General features: G+C 41.2%; 1 protein-coding gene across 2 annotated transcripts; it reads right to left on the reverse strand.

Annotated features, from left to right (window-relative positions):
- Window positions 1-1,281: 1,281 nt before the first annotated feature.
- METAP1 (methionyl aminopeptidase 1) lies at window positions 1,282-24,820 on the reverse strand. 2 transcript variants are annotated; one of them, XM_065062378.1, is made up of 12 exons: window positions 24,607-24,820; window positions 15,268-15,319; window positions 13,201-13,313; window positions 11,958-12,018; window positions 10,751-10,842; window positions 10,094-10,177; window positions 8,477-8,615; window positions 6,438-6,569; window positions 4,990-5,133; window positions 3,593-3,658; window positions 3,251-3,428; window positions 1,282-3,129 (listed from the first exon to the last, which is right to left on the reverse strand). In XM_065062378.1, exons 1-11 carry the CDS (start codon window positions 24,718-24,720, stop codon window positions 3,268-3,270), a joined length of 1,158 nt encoding a protein of 385 aa, XP_064918450.1. In that variant the 5' UTR covers window positions 24,721-24,820; the 3' UTR covers window positions 1,282-3,129; window positions 3,251-3,267. The 2 variants fall into 2 exon arrangements, with proteins under 2 accessions (XP_064918450.1, XP_064918449.1); XM_065062377.1 differs by having other exon boundaries at window positions 1,282-3,428.
- Window positions 24,821-24,838: the final 18 nt, after the last annotated feature.

Consider the following 24,838-nt stretch of genomic DNA (forward strand, 5'->3'; position numbering starts at 1 on the left):
TTTTATACATAAAAAGTGCTTTTCAGTGAACCAAGGACACTGGGACAAGTTTCACGTTTTAAGGGAGTTTGTCAGAACTGTTACAGAAAACTCTAAATGCAAACAGTAATCTTATTACAAGTTCTCTCTCACCACTAACAACTACCTTGCCCCAAGACATTGTTATACAGTTGGGACAATTACATCTTTTCCATTTGTCATTGGAAAGATATCCCAAGAGCATTCTGAAAATAGTTGAGGTAGCTGAATTTCTAACTTCACTTCAGAGTAAACAACAAAATTAACTCATGTCAATGTCATAACAATTCCATTTTGAGCATCTAGAAGAAATAAAAAGTGAATTTGTACCAGGAAAGTGAGGCCTCCAACATAGCAGTGAAGTGATTCTCAGTACCTTGTAGCTCCAGAAACGCTGGTGGAACATTAGAGAATTCAGTAGGAAACTGTCAAGTTGTTCCAGTAAGAGTTTAACTACAAGATGGTATCAACAGAATAGTAGCTCAACATCTCAGCAAAACTACCCCCCAACTGGCTCTAACGTATGTAAAATATTTATACCATAGCAGCTGTTATGCACAGCTTACGTGGAGACTGTACACTCATGTTGTCTGCATCACATTATTACTTTTTATTTACAAAAAGCTTCCAACATGAAATGTGTATGTGCTCTGCTGGCTGTCATGTGAAAGATGCAGTTTGTCCCCTCATTATGTTACTTCTATTCAACGCTGGCTCTCAAATCTTCTCTCTTTAAACAGCACAGAAAGTTTCCACACTCCCTTACATGATAGTAAAGGGAAAATAGATTGGTTTAGAACTAACTGTATTTTGGCAAGAGTGTATACAATTCCTGAAAATTTCATTAGAAAGCAGATGGAGGTTGGTTTGTTTTGGGTTTAAGTGAATAGCAAATTCTATTAAAAAAATCATGTCTAATATCCAGTCAGCACAAGCAAAGTTACAGCTTGAAGAAAACAGCCTCAATTTTCCGCTTGTTTAAAAATACTGGAGTAATGTGAACTCAGTATAAAGAGTTTTCACGCTGTGATTTCAATTTATAGTTAGAAACGCATAGCATCATAGATTTAATAATGTACAGTGTTAAATTTGGTTGTACTGGAGCAACAACAAGAGGTGTTCAAGTTGCACGTGTGCAAGTTTAAGGGTGATTTTTAACTGATTGTTATCTACCTGTAGGACTTGCGCTAGTAAAAGCAAACCTGGTCATCATTGAGAACGCTATGTCTCATTTTGGATCACAAAATAATCATTTTAAAAAAGTTATTTCTGTTAAAAGCAGCCGCAACTTTTATTTGCTAGACCAAAAATGAAGTCGTCTCTCCCCACACCCCCCATCATACACACACACACATATATAGAAAAGGCAAGACCGTTTTCAATGAATGATATGGTGGGCAAACCTCCAGGGCAGTCATCTCAATACAGAACGTCTCATTCACCACAGGTAATGCCACTCAAATACTACAGTCTGTCTCGTTAAAATCTATACGCGCACACACACATGCATACGCACGCACGCACCCTCTCGATGCATAATTTCAGGTCACTTTACTGCATAATTAAAAATAATAATGAAGGTCATGAAAACATGGCAATGATACAGCAACGGAGGTCTGAGGCACTCAGGGCAGAGAAGACGTTCCCGGCAAATTTGGTATTTGGTGGTATGTTTAAGTCCCATTCCATGAAGCACTAACCCCTTTCCCCCACCTAAATTCTGCAGTGCCAAGGGGAGCCAAAGGTGTGCAGCACCTCACCTATGCTCGGGTCTAAAGTGGTAACAAGTTCACTATAGACACCTCGGAAAAGGTGTATTTGATGCCCATGATTGCATGATTTAATATGTCTGCGTTGGTTTAACTATTTCTTGCATTACAGTGGCGTAAGACTAAGTCTGCAATGGTGTCTGAAAAATTCTGTATTACTATTCAGGAGAAAAAAATATATATATTTCCTCAGCAGAGAGACCAAAGATTTTGGAAAGGAAGTGCACATGGGAAAAGAAAAGGGAGAGAGAAGAGAGGCTTATTCAGTCCACACTTCTTTACGTGACAATTCCCAGCTTGTCGTGACCCATCAACAGAAAATGAGGGGGTATATTTGCTAATGTTTCCCACTCTACCCCCAGTCTGAGGGAGAAAGGTCAGTTTACACAACTGCCTCCTTAAGACTTTCCAAAAGCATGAAACTCACTGAACTGAGGGGGGAAAATGACCTGTTTAAACATTTCTAAAAGAAAATGAATACAGCATTGAAGGTGTTCCATTTTGTCACACTCAGACTTGGGAGAAATATACTCATTCCGCTGTAAATCTTGCAAATCCAGTCCCCACAGCCACTGTGGGTGCACCTCTAAAAAACATCCCACAGTTAACATGCAGGGATCCCGTGAATCGAATTGTGGGATCTTTTTGGTTCTTGTTTCATTCCTTTCCTTAGGCAAATCTCATACATCAGCTCCACTGAGATTCTGGAGCAAGAAGCTGCCTGCAAATGCTGCTTTTCCAAGAAGCAGCTTATTCCAGGGACCTGTGTATACGTCAGAATGTATTCATTTTCCCTGTAGGAAGCCCATACTACCAAATGTCCAGCAAGAGAAACAAGTCCTGCCATTAACATTGTGTCCCCTACAGTCACAATCTCCAGAGGCCACCAGCAGAGAGGTGGGGACAGATTTAAAGGTAAGGGAAGCCTGTTCCTGGTGACATGCACATCTCTCTCCCTTCTACCCCCTTCTCAATTGAGAAACAACACAAGGCCCAGCCCATTAGAACAGTATCTGAAGAAGCAGGAGCAAGTCTTTGGAACTAGAAATGCTTAACATCTCAGGTGCTGCTCGCACACCATGAGACAGGGGGAAAAAACCTGGATCCCAAAATATCAAGTCCCGGTGGGGAAGGTTACCCACACTTTCCTAGCTAATATCATGGCAGCAACAGAATCAATTGTGGGTCTGAACAGAAGAAAGGTGCTGAAGAGGGAATTGAAGGAAAAAGAAAAATACAGCATGAATGTTGCAGGTAGGAGAGCAGGAGATTCTTTAAATTCTTCTCTGCTTTTCCAGACATTGGGTCAGGTTCTTCAAGATATTCCTCTTATCTACAATCACTGAGAACAAAGTAAATTATGAAATATCTCTATTCTGTACTCTTTAAAAAAATGCATAGTACAGAGATGAAAAAAATTATATATATATATATATATATATATATGTATCGTTCAGATCCACCTGCTCAGTCTGGGCTATCACTGGGACATGAAATGGGGACGAATACTGTCCAGCCGCCGGGTCAGGATCTCGCAGCCTGTGTCGGTGACCAGCAGCGTGTGTTCAAACTGGGCAGATCGCTTTCCATCTCTCGTCACCGCGGTCCAGCCATCAGGCCATGTCTCATCTTGCCAACCACCTGAAAACATAAATGATGACTTTTGGACTGGTTTTAAGTATATCAGTTCCCCAAATGATAAAAAAACCCCCATCTATCAGCTATACAGAATAGAACCAGCAACTTGTTCCATCGCTACTTAATAGTAAAGAGTTACCATTTTACTCTATCACTAAATTGCTCACCTTCACAGATCATTGGTTCAATTGTAAATACGTGACCTGGCTTCATGACTCCAACTGCCTTATTTTCTGCAATAAAATAAACACTCAAGTTAGCAAAAAGTGTGGGTAAATCTTAGTAAATTAATTAATCTTAGTAAATGAATGAATCCTTGTCCTGGAAGGATGCAGCAGCAATACTGTAAAGTCAGAGAAGCCCTTCAGAAATTACCCATTCACCTGTCTGGTTTTAATTCTATATTAAGATTTCCTATAGTTCTTTCCTTCTTCCCTCCTCTGAGCCTGCAATATTTACTCAAGGAACTTAAAATAAGTTGCTATCTTTCCAACAACTGGAGTTAAACTCCAGTTCTATAAAAAAACTGAAGGAACGTAGTACAGGGATTTCTGCAAATCTATTGAATTGTCTAAATCACCTCAATGCTTTAAAAATCTCAGGCATCAAGCTGACAAAACAGCAACCAGAACATTCTTCTTTTACTTAAAGGGTCTTATCTCTGTCTCCATCATCTACTGGCATTTCTCACTCTCACTATTTGTATTTAAGTTTCTGGTCTGAACAAATTTTGTCCTTTATTCCTTGTAGTTTTCATGATTTCACTAAATAATTTAAAGCTTATAAAATGAGCTTTTTGCTTTCATAAGTCCTTTCATAGTAAGGCAGAAATAAGCAGCAGCTTTCATTATTTTTTCCTAAAAGGGACTTTAGGTTCCTCAGGTCTTTCTACTTTGCTTTTGCTGGGAATCTGTTTATCGCCACTTCATATTTATTCCACCCTTAGTTGTCTGCTGGCTCTTCAGCTTCTCTCCTTTGCCTCTGTGGATGCTCTTTCTTCGCAAAAATTGTCATGGGGATGTTGCCATTTCCAAAAACTAAGGCTGGGAACCTGGTGGGCGAAGGTCGTTCCTCTGCTACACACTACAAAGAAGTTTCCATGAACACCAGATCACAACACTCAAATGATGGTGAAACAACAGGATCCAGATTCAGGCACGACACCCATCCATACCCCTTAAAAAATGCCTCTTATTTACATCTGGAAACAGCAGTAGGTTTTTGCTTGGACCTTCTAAGGATAAAAACATTTGCCTATTTGCGTCAAAGATGTCTAAGTGACTTCATGCAAAAACATTGAGCGCTTACCCAGTAGAGATGAGAGCTTACACTAACAATTGGTGTAGGCACAGTTTGACTCAGTATATAATATATTCACCTTATTTAACTTCATGCCATGGTCCAGAGTTCAGAAGAGAGAAAAATATTTCACAAGTGCAAAAATGCTAACTTGATGGCTGTCAAGCAACATGCTGCTTTATCAGAGAAGCAAGAAGTAAACTGGGTGTATTCATTGCAAATCACTTCTTCCCTACAGCACAACCCGCAGGGAATGAATACTCACTGGCATAATGTGGCACATTAGGGGCCGTATGGAAAAGCTTATGGATTCCATGCCCGCAGTAGCTCCGAACCACTGAAAATCCATTTGCTTGAGCGTGTTTCTGAATGATGTTTCCCAGTTCTCGGTACCGAACACCAGGTTTTACTGCAAAATGAGATACAGACGGAAATTTATAGAGCTTGCTTTCAACAAAACTAACCAGCAATCACCGTTCAGGCTGGTGTTCCTGTAGCACTCGTGGCTTGTATGGCCACCTGTTCTAGGATGTATCTTCACGCCTAGACAAGATATTCAATTCATAAGAATAATAAGAATATTCAATAAAAAAGTTCACATGCAGGACTAACTTTTTGACAACCCTTCTAGGAAGCCTTAGAAGCCACAGAGTCTAAAAGAGATTAAAACGGTGTGAAAAATTCACTTTGAGCACTTGGACAAGGGAGTAATAACACCATAAAACCAGCAATGCCTCGTCCATCAGCTAATGAAGGTGCACCTAAAAAGCTGATAAAGTTACAATGAGAATTGAAATCTCATTACAATGAACACAAAAGTGAATTTCTGTCGTAAACTATACATCAAAGCCAGGATATGAAAGATAAAACATATATAACATTTGCTATAAAGTACAGCAAAGATACACAATATTCTGCTTTAGCTCTGAAAAACGAGGTGGTCATTTCAGAACAGTAATCCTACATACATAGGTCATCCATATCCTTCACAGCTCAACTCCGCAGTATTTTCTTGATCGCACAATGGACATGCAAGACATCATTCATATGGATTTTTGCCTTTTCAGCTTGGCTAGCTATCTCTGAATTATTAACCAAAGTAAGTGAATTATATTTTTTCCATTTATTTTTGACGAAACGCAAGTTTACAGCCTTCACATACAGCACCTTAAACTTCAGCCTGTAGAGGCCATGAAGCGAGTAAATTTTATTGGGGATTCTAAGAAGCTGCAGGGTATTTAAGATACACACAATACAAATATTTCCAGGGAGTTGGCAGATTTTTGTTTTCTGTGTTTGTCTAAGAGAGCTCCACATATTCCTTTGTGAATGAAGCTGACCATGACATTCTCTAGGTACCTCTTCTATGTCCCAATGAAGCCATCCTGAGTTATATCTAAGTAACAAAATTGAAGTTCTGTTGGTATTGAAGGATACAGATCTTCTTTTACTTTATCAGTTCATTGTGCCACAACATCATACGAGTTACAAAAGTAGGAAGCCATACTTTGGTTTTCCAAACCACACTCTCGAAACTACTCATATCAAGAACGTCTCGTTCATGCAACTAATTGAAAAGGCTGTTTCTGTGTAAATATAATCTCATGTGCATCAGCTCGGCATCAATTAAGTCTTCCTCGTCAACTCACATTTCAAATAAAAAATGAAAGTCGCAACCACCACCCACAGAACGTGTTTGGCCAGAGGGTTCACCTGCATCGATGGCTTGCATCAGGCACTCATAAGTTGTTTGGACCAGCCTCCTCGCGCCCTCATCGACTTCTCCGACAAAGAAAGTCTCGTTCAGATCCCCATGGTAGCCATTCCGATAGACGGTAATGTCCACTGCAACCAATAGCAGACACATCATAATATTAGCGTTGTATTTCTCACTTCTTGTCTCTTGATTTGTGAAATGTAAGATTTCGTGATACGTAAAAATGTCGTATGGTCATTGTGAAGTTTAAGGTTACTCAGGAAGAATTCCAGATGTAAACTTTTCCAGCAGAATCCATTCTCTCATGTCCATCCTATATATTCTATAGGATTAATTAATAAGATGGTGTTTCACTGGTCAACAGTTTGATTTCATTTTAAAAAAATGGAAGAGAAAAACATCACACCAAAGCAACACAGGCAACACAAGCTTATGATTGGTTTTCTAAGTAAATATAAAACCAGGAAAGAGAAGCTCTTTGCTCACAGTATCACAGTATGTTTGGGATTGGAAGGGACCTCAAAAGCTCATCTAGTCCAATCCCCCTGCTGGAGCAGGAACGCCCAGGTGAGGTCACACAGGAACATGTCCAGGTGGGTTTGAATGTCTCCAGAGAAGGAGACTCCACAACCCCCTGGGCAGCCTGGGCCAGGCTCTGCCACCCTCACTGAGAAGAAGTTTCTTCTCAAATTTAAGCGGAACCTCTTGTGTTCCAGCTTGATCCCATTACCCCTTGTCCTATCATTGTTTGCCACCGAGAAGAGCCTGGCTCCATCCTCATGGCACTCACCCTTTATATATTTATAAACATTGATAAGGTCCCCCCTTAGTCTCCTCTTCTCCAAACTAAAGAGACCCAGCTCCATGGTGATTTACCAGGTTAAGGCATCTGCTTAGAATTAATTCCAGCACTAAAAAGGGGGAATTACATTTTTAAAGGTGTGTAATGTTTTAACTCATATTTCAACTTCAGTAATTTCTATGCGTGTTTAGAATAGAAAATCGCAATGCCAAAATCCATAGAGGCAACATAGAGACAACAACAGAGAGCTGTGCAAAGGCATCATCTTTCAAATTAAATAAAGATAAAGCAGGGTGGGCCAAATGGTTACATGTAGACTACAGCTCAGACCAAACTTGACCTAGAAAGTGGCAGCAATCGCGAGACTTGTTCTGAAAAGGCTGGTACCCACAGCACTGTTAGTATATTGCCTGATAGTATATATCAAATATCAGTTATTGCCTGCTAATCTATATAAATCTATATCAATCTATATCTGACCATCCAAAAGGATTCCAACTCGCTTCCAGAGGCAGGCCAAACCTTAGGATGTGCTGGGTGTTTACAGACAAAAGCAAACCAATGCCATAAACAAAGGTGTAAGTGTTTGTACCAAACAAACGTCATTAATTTTTACTGCCAAACCAAGCAGAAAGGAATGAGAAAATAAAAAATGGTCGAGTAATTTATAAAAGCATCCCTCACCACCCAAGAAGGTGTAAGTACCTTTGAGTACCTAGAACAAAAGGCAGCTGGTGCTGTTAGGCTGGGAGATGCCAAAATAAATGGGTATGTTTTTTAACATGCACCTATACAATGCCTCACCATCAGGATCCTTTACGGTCATCATAATTGTCATGTCCATAGCAAAATCTCAAAGGTCTAGAGCCATCTAAACAAGAATTCACACAGAACTAATCCATTTGAATAATATACATTTTATTCACTATTTATACAGTCTGGAACAAATGGAACCCAGCACACAAGGGGGATACCCAGGGACTATATTAATGTACAGACCATGGCAGAAGAATTCTCAAGCTTTTAGAGTGGACCAAAATTTTGAAATTGCTTTATTAAATAAATTCATTAATTTCATTATGTAAAGAGCAGAGGTTAATTAGTAAACGAGAACAAAAGCCTATTTTAATAGGCTGTTCCAATATTGTCACCTGGTAGCGAAATCTCACCTTCCTGCGTGGTTTAAGCGGATAGAAGGTAGGAATGCTGCAGGTTCGTTTTGACAGCACTTACCATTAACGATATCTCCCTCCTGCAAGGGCCTCCTGTCGGGAATCCCATGACAGATGACTTCATTCACTGATGTACAGCATGACTTAGGGAAGTTATAGTAATTCAGAGGGGAAGGATAGCAGTTCCTTGCGATACAAGCCTAATTGAGAAAATACAATTTACACTTTACATTAGTAAGTTTTGTACCAAGAAAAAACCTACACGCAACAGTTTTACAGTAAAAATGACAGGTGGAAAAACCGTGACTCTTGATAAGAAGATTCTTCAAGCACTTTTTGGCAATAGAGCATCTTGTTATACTTTGCGTTTCTTACCAGGAAGAAAGTAAAGCTACTTCAGTTCTGTTTCTATTCATGTTTAGGTACCAATGCCAAAATATTCAGGTTTTAACCTATGTACGACTATTTATTCGGTGAAAAAACAGCCATTTTCAATTACTATTTTTAAGCAGCTGGTCTAAGACTACGTGTTTTCGCAAAAGACACAAGTTGGACAAAATAACATTTAGCATCACTCCTTCACCTGGAGTTTTAAAACCTTAAGCTGCTTCTTTCACACTAACAACCTTTTTGTGATTTTTGCAAAACCAACACATGCATTTTATATATACTTACATATACACACTATGTGACATACTGAGCAATTCTGAAAAAACAATGTTAATTTTTTTTAATTTATAAAAGGGTATTTTTTGAAAACTGCAAAGTACCAATCAGGGATATTAGTCAGTATCAACAATGTGCCATGCAAAAGTTTGCAAAAACTGCTAAGGAGGGATAACACCATTTTAACAACCAGCTGTTCATATTGGACATCATGCATAAGCAAATAATTTAGTGTTTAATGTAGTTAAACAACCACCTCTGGCCCAATTAAAACAGTCATTTCCTTACAGACAGGTGCAAATGTAGATAAACAGAACAGCAACCAGAAAGTTCTCTGACAAACTTAGTTATAACAAACTCATTGCCCTCCCCACAGCGCACACGAGTCCTCAATTATTGGTTTATACACCTTACAGAGAAGACAGCAAAGACAAAAATTACACAGTTGAAGTATCTATGACCAGTCAAGCCAGGAAAATACTTGAACACGTATTTCTGACATTTCCCTGGGTTGTGTCACTAGTTTGCCTGACTACAAACATCTTGTTTCAACCCTTTCTCAGGCTCCTCAGTTCTGATTCCCAATCATAAATACTTAAACTTTCTTCTCTGTGCATCTTAACCAAGAACACCGAGCACAAAATATCCATGGCCTACAGATGATGTTCGCTATATAATGGTATCTCTGGAGCAAAAAGGGTTTAGAAGAAAGATTATTCATCATGTTAACTGAGAAAACAAGTGAAGAAACTTGGGGGATCTGAAACTGGAAATGATGGAAGGAGCTGATACAAAGAGAGGCCGTGGAGTTCCTAACTCATTCTAAATGTACAATTGAGCTGTGATGTATTTCTAACATCTGTACCACCCACTAGCTTCAAATTGGGAAACGGTTCAAAGCAAAGATAAGGAATCCACGCAACAACAAAGAGAACCACACAACAACCGTTCAAAAATAGAGAGATAGAAGAAAGCTCTTACAAACACCAGAAAAACAACAAAATAACCTTACTAAATGGACAGCGTGATCAATTTCTTCAGTAGTTACACCTGCTTTCACCATCATGGCAGCAACATCCAACACTTCTCTAGCAAGCTGCAAATGAAACACAAGCACTGATTTAAAATAAGCCCAGGACTGCTCCCCAGATGATGGGCAACCTGTTTTCTAGCGCTACTCTGGAAAGACTTTAAGATGTCTACAGGTTCTATTACTGAGCCACCTCTGCGACATGACAAAATACTCCAATTCAGATTTGGAGCACAAGGCTCTTTTTCAAAATTTGTTAAGGAGGGTGGGGTTTTTTGCTTTATTTTTTAGTTTTCCCTTAGTACTAAAGCCAGGAAAAGACAAAGTTCTGTTCTCCCTTATGCACTACAAAAGATATTCTTAACAGTAAAAACGTTTCAGCCACAAATTATCTCACAAGTAACAATAAAGCCAGAAAACAGGTAAAAGTCACCTTTCCGCTTGCAAAGTAGTCCACTGTGAATTTGGAGCCACGAGGAGAGAAATAGCAAGAAAATACCCCATTTCCCAAACTATTTTTCAGCGCTCAAAAGTGGTTTTCAAGTTTGTGCTCCCAGATGTGCTGTCACAAACTGGTAAAATCACTTTAGATTTTTAAAGAATAAAGGCACTTTGTAACAAAAGCCAAACCCCGCTTACCCTACACACTACCCGCATCCCTTCTATATCCTCAGATGACAGTATTTTTATTTGAGAGGTTCCTTTTAAAGCCTGTTCGGATTCAGACATTCCTGAAAAAGAGAGAAAACAACATGTTATTTAGAGAGGAGATTGCTACACGTCCAATCAAGGCACTTACTTAGCTTACCAATGGCAACAGAATTAATGTACTTTCCCACCACCGACAAAAGTAATGAATCCACCAACTTAGAGAATTATCATCATTATCTAGATTAATTGGAATTCATATTGTGACGCCCACACATGCTCAGGATGCCCATTCGCTTACTGCATAAAATCATCACGTCCAGTTAGTCAAAACACAACCTTAAAAATCAGATTTACTGGGAAATGATATTATTCAAAGTAAAGCAGTTTTTGTCTTTTTTCTGTTCTTGTTTTGGTTTTTAGCTCCTTTGGAGATAATAAATAGTAATAAATATCATTCTACAAGAGCCATAAAGGATTATATAAGCTTGTGTGTATCTCTAGCTATACCATTGCAATAATCAGCCGAGGAAAACATGGAAATTCTTCATAGCAGGTTCTGTGCAAACTCAGTTTTATAGTTGAACAACCCCCTAGGACAGTATTTTGTGTTGTTTAAATATTTACATTCTGTAAAGAATAACCAAAGAAGGGCTGGAGATTTAAAAATAACTCCTAACAGACTTGAGAGCAGCTTTTTTTTTTAATTGAAATGCACAGCACCAATACCAATAGGAAAAGGGGGAAACACCAAAACAAACCAATAAGCAAGCAATTTTGAATGCGTTCCCTCTGTGCCAAAAAATACATTGGTTTTCTTTTGGGGGGTTTTGTTACTTCATGACACATTTCCAACAGATACACTGATGTCACTGTCTTAGCAGGAATGACCTGTCACAGCCAACCTGTTGCTGTTTGTTATAAACCACAGGACTAGGACTTATTTCTTTTTGTCCTTTCTTCCCTGAACACCTTCAAAAGACAATGCAGTACAAACTTTGGACTTCCATTAAAATACTTGTAACTATCATTTTTTAAAAAAACAGTGAGTTAACATGGGGGAAAGAAGAGGTAAAAGTGAGAAGAACAGATAAAAGAAGTTCCATTCTCTAGTATCTCTGTCATGCTTTAGAGGCTTTTGCAATGAAAAGAAAAATAGAAAGCAAACATAACACTCCATAATTGTGATTTAAGTTACCTAGTGGGTGATCAGCATAATCTGGTCTCTGAATATAACTTGGCACAGGTCTTGTTGGCGTCTAAATAAATCACGGTAAAAGCTGGTTAGGTTGCCAGAATATTTATTGCAGTCACAAAAGCAGAGACTCATGCAGCAAATTTAAATACAGTGAAATATGGGTAATTCCACTTAGAAAAAGTTGTGAAGGATGTAAACACTACAAAGCAACTCCAGTTTACATTTCTCAATGATTCTCCTGTTAATCTTTATTCGTTTTCATATTATACAACCTCTAATAGCCAACTTCACAGCTCTGTAAAAACCAAGTTTTTATGCATCAAGAAAATGAAATTGTGTTTATAATTTATTATCCCTGTTATACTGTAGTGTTTATTCTGCTACTTCCTAGACTGCAAATGCAGTGGTTCCAAATACATCTTTCCCCTCTCTGGTTATTAGTGCCTGTTAGCAAGACTTTTATTCCTAATCATGGCCCTGGTCATTAGGAGTTTTTATTATAGTCTCATTTGCATCAATCCTACAGCAGCCAGAAGACAAAAAAAAGCAAATGTTGGGTGATAATGCCACCAAATTACTTGGCCAGTGACAGATCCAAAACACCCCTTCTCCAGGGACACTGACACCCGCGCTCAGGCTCCGTTAATCTGCTCCCTGATGAGCCTGTCACAGACGGAGAAGGTGCCACAGGGGCAGCATTTCTAGCACAGGCCAATTAGGAAAGACATGTGCAGATGAAATGCCATTATTCCTTTCAAAATCTGGCTTATTCCATGCACAACCTTGTAACAGTTTAAAAATCAAGCTATGCTGACATTGTATTCTAACCCCACCTTTCACAGCTGAAGATGTTACTGACCTCAGTTATCCTTCACCAGGTGATTACTACAACCTCTGTTCCTTCAACAGAGCTGTTCACCAGCTTATTTCAAGCCATTTACATAAAATGAGCCCATTTATTTAAATTCTAAATTAATTCACCTGAGTTTTTTCTACACCAGACCGCCTGTTTCTGATGCATGTTACCTCACAGGTACTTCCTTCATTTTAAATACACCAAAAGATCAAGTTAAATAAAAAAGAACCACAACAAGGACACAGTCATACACATCCTTGCTATCAGGTTCTGATTGTTTAAGAAGTTTTCCTCTGCCAGCTAAAATATGGGAGGTAATCAGGTCAGGGCTGGTCCATTAGTTGCTACAGAACATAGCAGTGGAGTAGAGTGGCACCTATTGCTTACCAGTGGATAGTGTGGCCTGAGTTTACCAGTGTATCGATAACCAGACCAGGGATTTGTGTTAACGTCACCTTCCAGGGTCCAGGAGGAAACCTCACGCTTGGCTTTTTCATCTTCTGGAAAGACAAAAGAAAAACAATTGCAGCAGCAAATCAGTCCTACTAAGAACTGCGTGGGCCAAAAAGAGACCTAGAAGTACCCAAGTCTAGATTTGACTCTTCTGGCATTTTAGATACTGATATATGAAAGCGTAAGTAGTAGTTATCATTTTGTATTGCACTTGGGTTTTTCACCTTCAAAATTCACATCCTGCCAACTCTATCTTTCTTCAAGAGCAAACCAGGGAATGTCAGGACAGCAGTACTGAATGCACAAAGTAAGTGTAGTAATTACTTAAGTTGGTCTCATTTGAAACCATGGTTCTGAAACATAATTCTATGCTTGTTTTCATTCTTGGGAAAAGGCATATTTCTACAGGAACACTCATTATTCCTTCACTTAACACTCTTGGACTGCAGATAAATGCTCCTTTTCTGTGGTTTCTCTTAGCATTCAGTGATAGGAAGGGTGGGAAGGAGGGTTTCCCACTGTTAGTTCCAACACATGGACGCTGCTGCCACCCCAGACCTGACAGAGTCCGAGGGCGTTTACACTGAAGCAAGCAGATCATGAGTGTTACCAAAAGGAAAAACATTTACTTGGAAAGAGGAGGCAAGGGTTAAGAAAGAGCACAGTAGCATTAATTGTTAACTCATCACCTGCTTTCTCTTGTTTATATCTTGCAAGAATGAAAAGATGGCAAAAGGTCTGCCTCAGCAAGCCCTAATGTGAGCTCCTCCAAACCTCAGTGGCTGACATCTGAGCCATCTGCTCACACGCCATTCGGTTTAGATGAACCACCGAGAAATAATAATTTAAAAATCCAAAGTTTTAACAAAGCCATATTTTGGATTCCCTCAAGATGCTTCAGCAGTTTGTTCCATCGAGGTCTTGCGGGCTACCAGAACAAAGCTGCCTCAGCAGTTGTCCAAGAAGCCACCAAAATCATGGATTTAGTGGACTCGTAAACCAAACTGTTGTCAGGTAAACAACAGCATTAGAAGACTGAACCAGAGGATTTCTCGAACTACTAACAAAGACAGTTTCATGTCATGCAGGGATAAATTAACAGGATACAGAATGGAAGTGTAACCTATCAGACCCCTGACACTGGGAAGGCAGAAACAAGGAAAACAGTTGTAATTGTGCTACTCCAACCTATTAACCACACAACATTTCTCTCATGGAAAAATGAGTTTTATTGGGGTTTAGGAAAGGAGGAAGTAAATAACTTGAGGATTTGACTTTCTGCCATGCCACTTACTTTTTAATCCCACCTCCCTTTTAAGCTGAGATAGATGAAGTTGGGCAGGAGGCACGGGGGGCAGAACTGGGGTCTGTCTCTCTCTTTTTGTTTGGTTGGTTTTAAACTCATGGACTGCTCTTACTAAACTAAGGGAGATTCTACCAGTCTACCAGCATTTGTGTCAGAGATAGCAGCTGTAACTAAGACATAGACATACTCTTGTTACCTTCAACTAAGCTCAGTAAAATCCTAGCTACAATACAAGCTCCTGTGAAATCTTTTCCACTTTACCGTCTTTTACAACATCAAACTGCTATGATGGAACAAGCCCAGCAGTGCCTTACAATAATGATTTATTATCCTCCTTGCCTTCTATTTCAGCACCCCTCTTTCTCTGCTCATATACAACGTGGCTCAAGGAATACTTCATACAAACAGAAACAGGAATAGAAACAGATTTCTGTACCGCTGTCTCTGAAATTTTCCATAGATCTGTAGACTACCAGGAACTGGACAAAACTTCAGGTATGCAGAATCCAGTACTAGATATCTTGGAAAAATCCATACCGTTCTTAGCCACAAAATCACAGAACAGTTGAGGTTGGAAGGGATGTCTGGAGGACATCTAGTCCAACCCCCTGCTCAAGCAGAGCCACCTGGAGCCGGCTGCACAGGACAAACAAGTTCAAAACAATATTAACACTGATTTAAGAAAATGTACTTACTTGCTTTCTTGTGTAATAACTTGTGAGTGGCCCAGCTTCCCTTAAAGCATTCCTAGAATGGCAAACAACAAAAAAATGATATATTTTTAAGTAGCATTATCCTGGACAGACATGCCATCCCCACAAAACAGAGAAGCAACTGTATTTTAAAAGAAAACTAAAAGATAGATTTTATTAACCCTTGTAGCAATGTGCAGTAAATGCTACTATAACTGCTTGTCTTAACAATATAAAATAATACATTGTGGTAATACATTATGAGCCAGAAGAGACAGAAAGCACAGACACACCCATCGCAGTGAAACCCACTGATCTAACCCTATCTGCCAAATATTGTCCCCTTATCATTTCAATGAGTAACTAAATACCACAGTTGCTCCACGTTGGCTGAAACACTGTGCTGCTCATAGAAACACAGAGATAAGAGTTCTTCTGGTCTATCTCCGTATCAGACCTTTGAGGATTGCAGGGGGCGGGATGGTCCTCCCTTGGTCCCAGAAGGAGCCACCTCCTGCTAATTGTGTCCTTTCTGACTCTTTCCCCAGCACAGCAAAGCAACAGGGACCAATCAGCATGATCACAGCGGAACCAATTAAAGGGATTAAAAAGGGGAGAAGTGAGGGCTACTAAATGGAAATAGGAAAATTAAAAAAAAAGAAAGTTGAAATGGAAATCAAGAAAAGGGTGTGAAGAAGTTTGCCTTTTTCTCTTCTTCCCAAAAACAAGTAGAGCAGTTCATGCAATGAACAATTAATCAGCAAAGGGGCAGATGGACATGGCTGGCAGCTGGAGGAGAATAAAGAAAGAGTAAGATGAAGGAAAGACATGGAAAAAAAAGAGAGATTTATGTAGAAAAGCTGCAGAAGGCAGCATTAAAGGTGATCCTTTAAGGTGCTAATTAGGAAATTACTTGGTTTTGTAGCAGAAAGTCTAATTCAATGGCCATGTGCACTCAAAACAACCATTAGGAAACAGCTAATTCCCATCATTTACAATAACAGCTGAATTTCTGAAAAAAAAGAGGCAGGAAGCAAACTGTTTTCCTTTATAAGGCAAGACAATACTAATGCTGAATCATCCTCACAAAACTACCATCCTGAGCCAACAACTGATTCAACTCAACATATACAACACTCAACCAGCCCAAGACAACAAACAGATCTGTAAACTAAGTCCAATGTACAACATTCTACCCCTGCTTCACGGTTGCTATTGAGCAGTCCTCAGTGCCTAATCCTGTACAGACACCACCTCCCCATTCTCTCGTTAGTCTTGCAACCAGTAGTTATCAAATAGTATCCACAAGACCATGGTGACGTGGTCCACAAGTGTGCCTATGTTCAAAGAGATGGTGGGGTGTGCTGTTCCCCTCGTTACCACAAGCAGAGGTTTGTTGCCTTCTCCTGAGACATCCCCCTGAAGCCAACACGTTCTCTGGACCGGCACTCGACACGTCATCAGGCCATGTCGTGGTCTGGGCAACAAGAGGCTTCGAAACCAACACATTAGTTTAACAGAGAGAACATCTTTTTGAACAAGCAGCAGAAGGTTTTACTGTCACACTTGTATAACCCACCGCACAGACAGACCTTTATGCCGCACCATTATCTGTCTTCCACTGGAGAGAAAAGGAGCAGGTTTTAACCGAGGTCTATTTTAAGAAAAAACTAAAAAGCTAAAAACTCTATTTCTCCCAAAGCACCAGTATGGTTTTAATCCCCTTTTAAACACCAGGCCCCTGTTTCAGTGCAGAAGGATTACATAACTAAGGACTGAGAGCAGCAACCAAGTCTGCAAATGTAGAATCCACTTCTTGGGATACAAAGGAGCTTTTGGGGTATGAAGACATGCATCACTTGTTGTAATTACTGGTTCTAGCTCATTCTCTCCTTCCCCATTAAATTTTGGGGTGTGTTTTCCAATGCAAATCCTTTCTCTGACACCAACAGCCTCTCCTATTTGCTGTCCCATAACCAGAAAACACCAGGCGAACACCGTGCTGCTGGCAGTACCATAACCCAACAGGCTCTATATTGGCTTTTTATTTCCTGCAGCTGTAATCAACCCAAGAGGATCCTGCAGAAGGCTGCCACATGCCTGACTTTTCCCAAACACATGTCCCAGATTTTACTTGCCCTCTATTTGCAAAGGAACAGCAGCTCCATCAGAACTATTGTAGCACAGCTCCAAACAAGCTGCTGTACACCAGGACATCCCAGACATGTAATGTTCACTGTATGCACATCAATCACCTGCCAACAAGTACACACAGCAAGGCTGAAGCATTTTTGTAGGCACAGGCTCTCGTGTGCAGCGTGCAAGCAACGAGTATCTCTGTCTTGGACTGGCGCTTTCTGGAAGATGCTGCACATCCACCTACAAGCCACATATTCCGTGTAGGATCAGTCATATGCTCCCTGTAAGCACCGGACTCACCGGGCACGCACAAACTATTTATATTCAACAACCCACTGCACAAGCACTATGTTGCACACGCCTTCAGAGCTCTGCCTGGGCAATTCCAGATGGAAATACGGCAGCTGTCATCTCGCAGGGTGGAGATTCACAGCCCTGGCGACAAAGCGTGACCGATGTGCCACTGCGTATTGCAAACGCCCTCACCTTCCATCCAGCAGGCTTCCTGACAAGCCAGGAAATAAAGCCACTCTCTCCCTCCATCTGCACCACTTTCTGGAGAATTTTCTGCTTTTTGCTGAGCCTGCTCCGCTGAACCTTCTCCTCTCAGCCTCCTGCTGAGACATTCACTTCAATCTTCCTATCATTCCTGCCTCTAATGATTCTTCCATGTTCCCATGCCGTATACAGATCAGGATAGAAAATTTTCAATTATAAAATAAACAAAATCTGGTTAAATACCCAGGGAAATAATTTTTTTCTGATATGTTTAAAAAAAACCCAAAAACATGACCTCATGTAGCTATATTTGAAAACATTAATTAGCACACAGGAATAATATTAACTTGGTTTCATGTTTCTTGGAAGGCTTCCTGGATTTCACTTCAAACATTACATTATCCACTAGTACGTCTGGTATTAATATCCCCACCTTTCTCACCTAAAGCGTATTTCTTCTTATTGTACGCGTTTTTAATGCGGCAATCAAGATAGAATTGGAAACACTGCAGAGGACTGTACAAGAAGAGAGGTCAAATCTATGACCACAAAAAAAAGGAGAAGGCAGCAGGGTCATCCCCAATTTGTTTAGAGTAATCTTGGGTACAACTACTCTATCAGCAAGAAAAATACAATTGTTGTTTTTAGAGGCCACCAATATATTTAAATCTTAACCAACACTTCTGGCTTCAAGCCGTTCTTAAGCCAGTCCCACTGATCCTGTACTTCAAGCCCAGCGATCACCAGAACCTGTGCATGTACCAAAAGGTAACCAAAGGCACAGTCAGTATTACCATCTAGGAAGATTCCTCTTGGATCACCTCGTGGAAGCCATATTATTTCTGTAAATTATTTTCACCTTATGGATTCAGCCCAGTATCTACTTACTGGTTGAAATATTGACAGAATCACGCAGCATAGCAGAATTTGGTTTACAGAGGAGTACATTTTCACTATGTATGCAATGATCACTACCAAATACCTTAGGATTTTTTTTAATCACCCACTGAAAGAACAAAATAAAATGAAACCCTTTAAAACAGTTATTGAGCTACCTAGCAAGGCATTTCTTTTCCCTCTGATTATTGTCACCTTTACAGTAATAACAGGAAGCTTCTTATTCTTTTGGTTCATGTATCCATGCAAACTGGTTAAGAAGCAGAAAAGCACAGCCAACTTCAAATTCCAGAGGGGAAAAGGGTGCTAAATCAATCACAATTATGACATAACTACACTGCAAACCTCTGTATAGCACAGACACAACCAAACCAGCTTTGAAGAAGCTACCCAAGGTCAGGACATTAGGCAGGCACCACAACCCAGAATTCCAGGCACACCAATCGACTTTGTTCCTGAACCGCCTTTGCAAGGTAGCAGCTCATTTACTTAGTTCTGCCAACTCTGTGAGCAATTTCCAGCCTTCGGGCTGACACCGTCTTCTTCAGGCTTCCCTCCACCTCCAAGTACTCCTGCTTTACACAACCTCGCATCTTACACTGTAAATACGCCTATCGGCAGGTGTGCAAAAACTGCCTCGCTGTGCAAGATACTGAGAGCTCCAACTCATGTCCCGCTACCATAAAATTACCCCTCTCCAGCCACTGTGCTCCTCATTTAGAGCCACTGTGAAGAACTTCCAAAAGTACTTATACAGGAAAAAAATAAAAGACAGCTGGAATGGAGACTGTGGGGACAGACTGGCTGTCTCTCTGCATGTCATTATACCTCAAACTGTAACAGGCAGGCGTCTAGGAAACAGCGCCAAGCAGTACACTGTATTTTAAAATATTCTGAGCAATTTTTTTAATATAATTTGAAAATTTCCTTTGCAATGTAAAATTGTCTTGGGTTTTGCCTAATGAGAACTCATTTTTAGCGAAACCACCTTGAAGGTATGCAAAACAGAAGACTACTCTGGAGACATTCAAAACCCGCCTGGACACCTTCCTGTGTAACCTCATCTGGGTGTTCCTGCTCCATGGGGGGATTGCACTGGATGAGCTTTCCAGGGCCCTTCCAACCCCTGACATTCTGTGATTTAGCTTAAGAAAAAATATTGGGATGCCAGTGATAAATATATTTACTACAGGACAGATTAACTGTACACTGTATCCATAAGTACAAGTATGCCAGAGAGGGCAATCGTTAATACATTTGATGTTAGAACAAGTGCCTCTTTTTAGCATGCTGCACCCTATGCTTGTCGGTGCAGTACAAGCCTACAGAGACAGCCTGAAAAAAATAGTACAAAATTCCCAAACTGGCCTAAGCAGCACACATGAACAGTCAGTTTTTTCAGAGAAGCCAAATATGCATTTTCAGATCTCAGATCCAAGAGAAGCACCTACACGCAGCACCTTGGTATCAGCAAGGCTGGTTTTCTGCTTCAGCTAAAGCCTGATCTCACCCAGAGACTCTTGGGTCCCACATGGCAGAGCCCGTCCTTTGAATAAGGGGCTGCATTTTGCACCTCTGCAGATTTACAGAGGTGTACAAGTGATGTTTGAGAGGAGCAAAGAAACAGCAGACCAGAGAAATTCAAATCGGACCAGCCTTTCAGTTTACCTGTCTGAAGTTTTACTTTCAGAAAGTTATGATGGTTCAGCAGTTGTGCCTCAAAAATAACCAGGCACCACAGACACAGGTACTTACGGTGATTTATAGGCAATGAAAAACACCAGCTTCCTGGGGAAAGGAATCTGTCAAAAGATCATCTAGAAGAAAGTATCTGCAGAGTGCCACTTATACCAAAAGAAATCCATATGTGTTACAGTTGGATCCAAGCAGCAGGTTCTCGCCTATTTTAGGCACAGCAAAGAACAGTAAGCCTAGAATGAAATACGGCACTTATGTCCTATGGTCTGACAGGAGATAGGACAAAAACCAGTTTCATCCAGCTCCACTGCTCCCCACGCCACACACACTGCAGGTGAAAGGAAACAGCGAAGCGGGGGACGGGACAGCACCTCTCTTCTCTTCAGGACCACAGTTATTCACAAATTATCATCACCAAGCCAGGACTCCTGTTCTGACAGCAACTCACAGCCCCTACACCTTGGATCAAAAAATGCAGCACAGGCCACTGATTTTATAAAAAGCAAATGTTTCCAGTAGGTGGCTAGAAACAGATATTCGTGTATTTGGCTGGGGAAATCCCCCCACACCAGCACCCAGTCCACACCACAAAAAACCTTAGACTACTCTGATTCATCCGAGACACTTACACAGATATGAATAGTATGAGAAAGGAAGTTTTCATGAAAGCGACACAAAATTATTAATAAGAGATCTATTTACAGTAGAAGGCTCATATAAAAGTGGTTACTGGAGATCTCAAGAGCAGTTACCACTTTCCCTCTCTTTATCATTCAGCAGCTTGTAGAAGGCACAGAAGAAATGTAAATTGTTTGTGTATTTAAACACAAGTTATGCATACTACATATAATTTACACACAAGTGACATGTGTATCTATAAATGCAAGTTTTACAATAGCAAATTCATCTTAGTAAGAGGAACAACGTGCTTGAGATGTCATGCTGGGCATCCCACGTTATTTCCACATTCAGAAGAGACTGTAATTCAGTCTAAGATGATAAACACACAGGACACTGTAGAAGTCTCTACAAAAGAGGACACAAAGCAGTGAGAGAAGGAAGCTGGCAGTGAGAGTTCCTGATTTACTAGCCTAAATTACAGTATTATTAAAGGTTAACAGCAGACAGAATCCCTCAGCAGAATATTCCCTCTTGTTACACCTTGGAGTGAAAGTAAAAAAAAAAAAAATAATAATAATGCTGGGGTTCAGAGTTCCTCAGCTGCTAAAAGCCACCTTCACCCCATCTCCATCACCAATTCCAAACCTCCCTGCTAGGCCAGAACGTGGCTGCCTTGGCCCCCTTTCCCCCCATGACCCACAAGCACAACTGTTATTCAACTACTGTCCCCAGTTTCCAAGGTGCACAACACCCAGAAATGAAACACTGTTGACTCAAAGGAATTTCAAAGGATGTCAAATTACTTCAGAGAAAGCATTTTCAGGGCATGTTGTTGGGACGTACTCTTTTTCATGCAGAAAGGGGGGAAAACCATGACCAGAATTATGCCCTTTCTCAATGAAAGGAGAAACACAAACAATAAATCCACTAGGGAAATCACTATCTTCATACAAATCTACTCCAAAAGTTCAATTCTCTATGTGCAGTGGCAAAAAATAATATTGAATCAATCTCCTCATTACACTGAAATTCCCAATCCTATACTGCCTGCATTAGTTTTTCTTAACAAATTATATGTTACTATTTATAATCCAAACACGTCACTCCATACTGGTTACCTTTCTACAGCAATTCACACTTTTCTATTGCTTATTCTTAGCTTTGGAGAAAATAAACTCCTACAAATTTGGTTCTAGCCCTGATTGGAGTTTTGTCTGTATGAAAAAGTCACCACAGGTTGCCAAGCAAATTAATTAGCCCAGCGTGCATGGCAGTAGGGATACTCTTACCCCTCCAAGAGACACTGGGTAGCTTGTCGCTCCCGTCCTGCCCTCAGCCCAGAGTAAGCGCCCACACACCTATAGGTAAACAGCTGCGTTCCGCGAGGATGGGTTGACTCTACAGCTGTGTCAAGCGGGGCCACAACAGGCAAGTGTTTTCAGCAGCATCATCCTGAAGCCCTGGTGTTCTCTGATCCTGCAGTGCGCAGCTTTGGGGAGCTAAACTAGCAGAAAATTTAATGCAACTGCTTTTTCCCCGTTAGAAAAACACTAAAAACCCCAGAAGTGGCTCACCAAAGAACCAGGGCCAGTTTAATGGAACGGGTAGAAACATTCATCCTCGGAGGGAGGGAATAGGTCTGCACCAGCTATTAACGCCATCCTAGGTCCACTCATTATTTTATTTAATGGTTATCAATGCATGTCATACCACAATGGAAAGAAAACCCCCAATGAGAGAACTCCAGCAAAGTTTCATAAATGCTAACCAGTCCAGCATTGTCAGCTGAAACTTGGTGGAAGTTCAGAGAACAGGCTGCCGTTAATTCCCTTCTACTGTAATACATGTCGCCCCAAACCCTTCAAAGCACCTTTCATGGGGGGATAACCCTACTTTACTGAGCAGGACACAGCAAGGAGAACAACACACCCAAGACGACTGGGATTCCCAATTCGGTATTTTATTTTTTAGGCAGTTCAGCCTTATAAGCACAAGTTATCCAGCAGCCTAGTTTAACAAGCTAATAAATATTTCTGGTAACTCCTCTTTTACCTCACAACAGTAGTGAAAATTTCAGAAGAAACCTAATATACAGATAACAAGAATCTTTGCATCCTATATAAAATTAGGTGAGTTGGGGATGGGACAGAAGGGCGTGAAGATGTCACCAGAACTTCTCATATACACGTGTTTGGTCTGTTAACAAATTTTTTCATCACCAACTAACACTTGTATACATGGAGAAGCATTTATGATGAGCTTTGCACCAGACATGTCAAAACAGGTAGTAAAACACAGAGTGAATCCTACAAACCAACTACGAGCATCTCACTTAGCACTGACTCTCAGCATCTGGCACCAAGGACTCCAGGGAAGGTACCAGAAACCAGGCAGTGGGTGCGTGACCTGCACATACGTTCTCCCCTAGTCCTATGCAAACCGTAACCATCACTTTACGTCCTGCCTCAGGAAAAATTGTCCAATCAGTAAGTTAATCTAGCTGATGTGATTGAATGGATTTGTTATCTACAAAACTTCAATGATTTTAGCTTGAATCACGATTCTGACAAAGGAGTTCACCATTAATCTTTGAATTAAACATACTTCCTCACTGATGTTGGCAGAAACTACACAGACAAAAAGCTCAAAGTATTAGGCTATGTATTTTAAAGTTATTTAAAAAAAAAAAAAGCCACACTCAACAGCCAGTTTTTCCTATTTAAATTAAGGACCAAACTACATTACCAAGGTGGTATTAAGTGAGGATAGCTGAGGCCTAGAGTATGTTTAACAGGAGTTGATGGTTCTGTGACAACTGGCTAACCTGAATCTCCCTGTAAATAATACAAAATAAAGCTATTTAAAAAAAGGAAAAAAACAGTAGAGCACCAGATCCCAAATAATTTTCCCCAAAAGCTTTTATTTGGTCGAAGGAAATAGTAAAACCTGTTTTCTGAGCAACAAGTTTCCCGGTGTTTATCCACGCCAAGCAACTCGGGCACAGAAACGCACGGGCTGGAATTTGATGAGCACGCCTCATTCTGTCCCCCTAAGCCCTTATTTTTAAGAGGGGGAGGACAGCACCACCCAAACCTCCGGGCGGAATAAAACGTGCAGCCTCTCACGGGAGCCCCTCGGCGGCTCTGGGCCGCGCAGCCCCGCGTTACCCCCGTTCGGGGGTAACGCGGGGCTGCGCGGCCCAGAGCCGCCGAGGGGCTCCCGTCCCGCTCCCCTCAGCCGCACGGAGGGAAAAACGGCGGAGCCAAGAGGCGAACAAGCCACGAAGGGCCGGGCCCGGGCGGCCGGGGGCAGGCGAGGAGCCGGTTCCGCAGCCCGGCCCCGCACACCGGTCCCATTCGCTGACTGGAAATCTCCCCATGGTCGCCCCCTCTCTGTATTTCCCCCTCAGAAAGGCGAGCGCTCCCGGGAGAAAAACCCGGCCGGCAGCGTGGGGACGGAACGAAATGGAACGGGGCGGGGGGGGCTCACCTGAGAGCAGAAGTAGGAGCCCTGGATACCCAGCTTGAGGCAGGTCGGACACTGCAGCTTGGCCTCGCTGCTGCAACCGGCCGTCTCGCAGACGCGCGGCTCCACCGCCGCCATGCTGCCGGGCGGCCACAGGCGCGGCGAGACAGGGAGGGAGGGAGGGGAGGAGCCGCCGCCCGGAGGTGCCGCCGGCTGGAGCGGGCGGGGAGACGAGAGGAGACCGGGAGAGGAGGCC

This window comes from Columba livia, chromosome 4, assembly GCF_036013475.1.
Source record: "Columba livia isolate bColLiv1 breed racing homer chromosome 4, bColLiv1.pat.W.v2, whole genome shotgun sequence".
Taxonomy (NCBI): Eukaryota; Metazoa; Chordata; class Aves; order Columbiformes; family Columbidae; genus Columba; species Columba livia.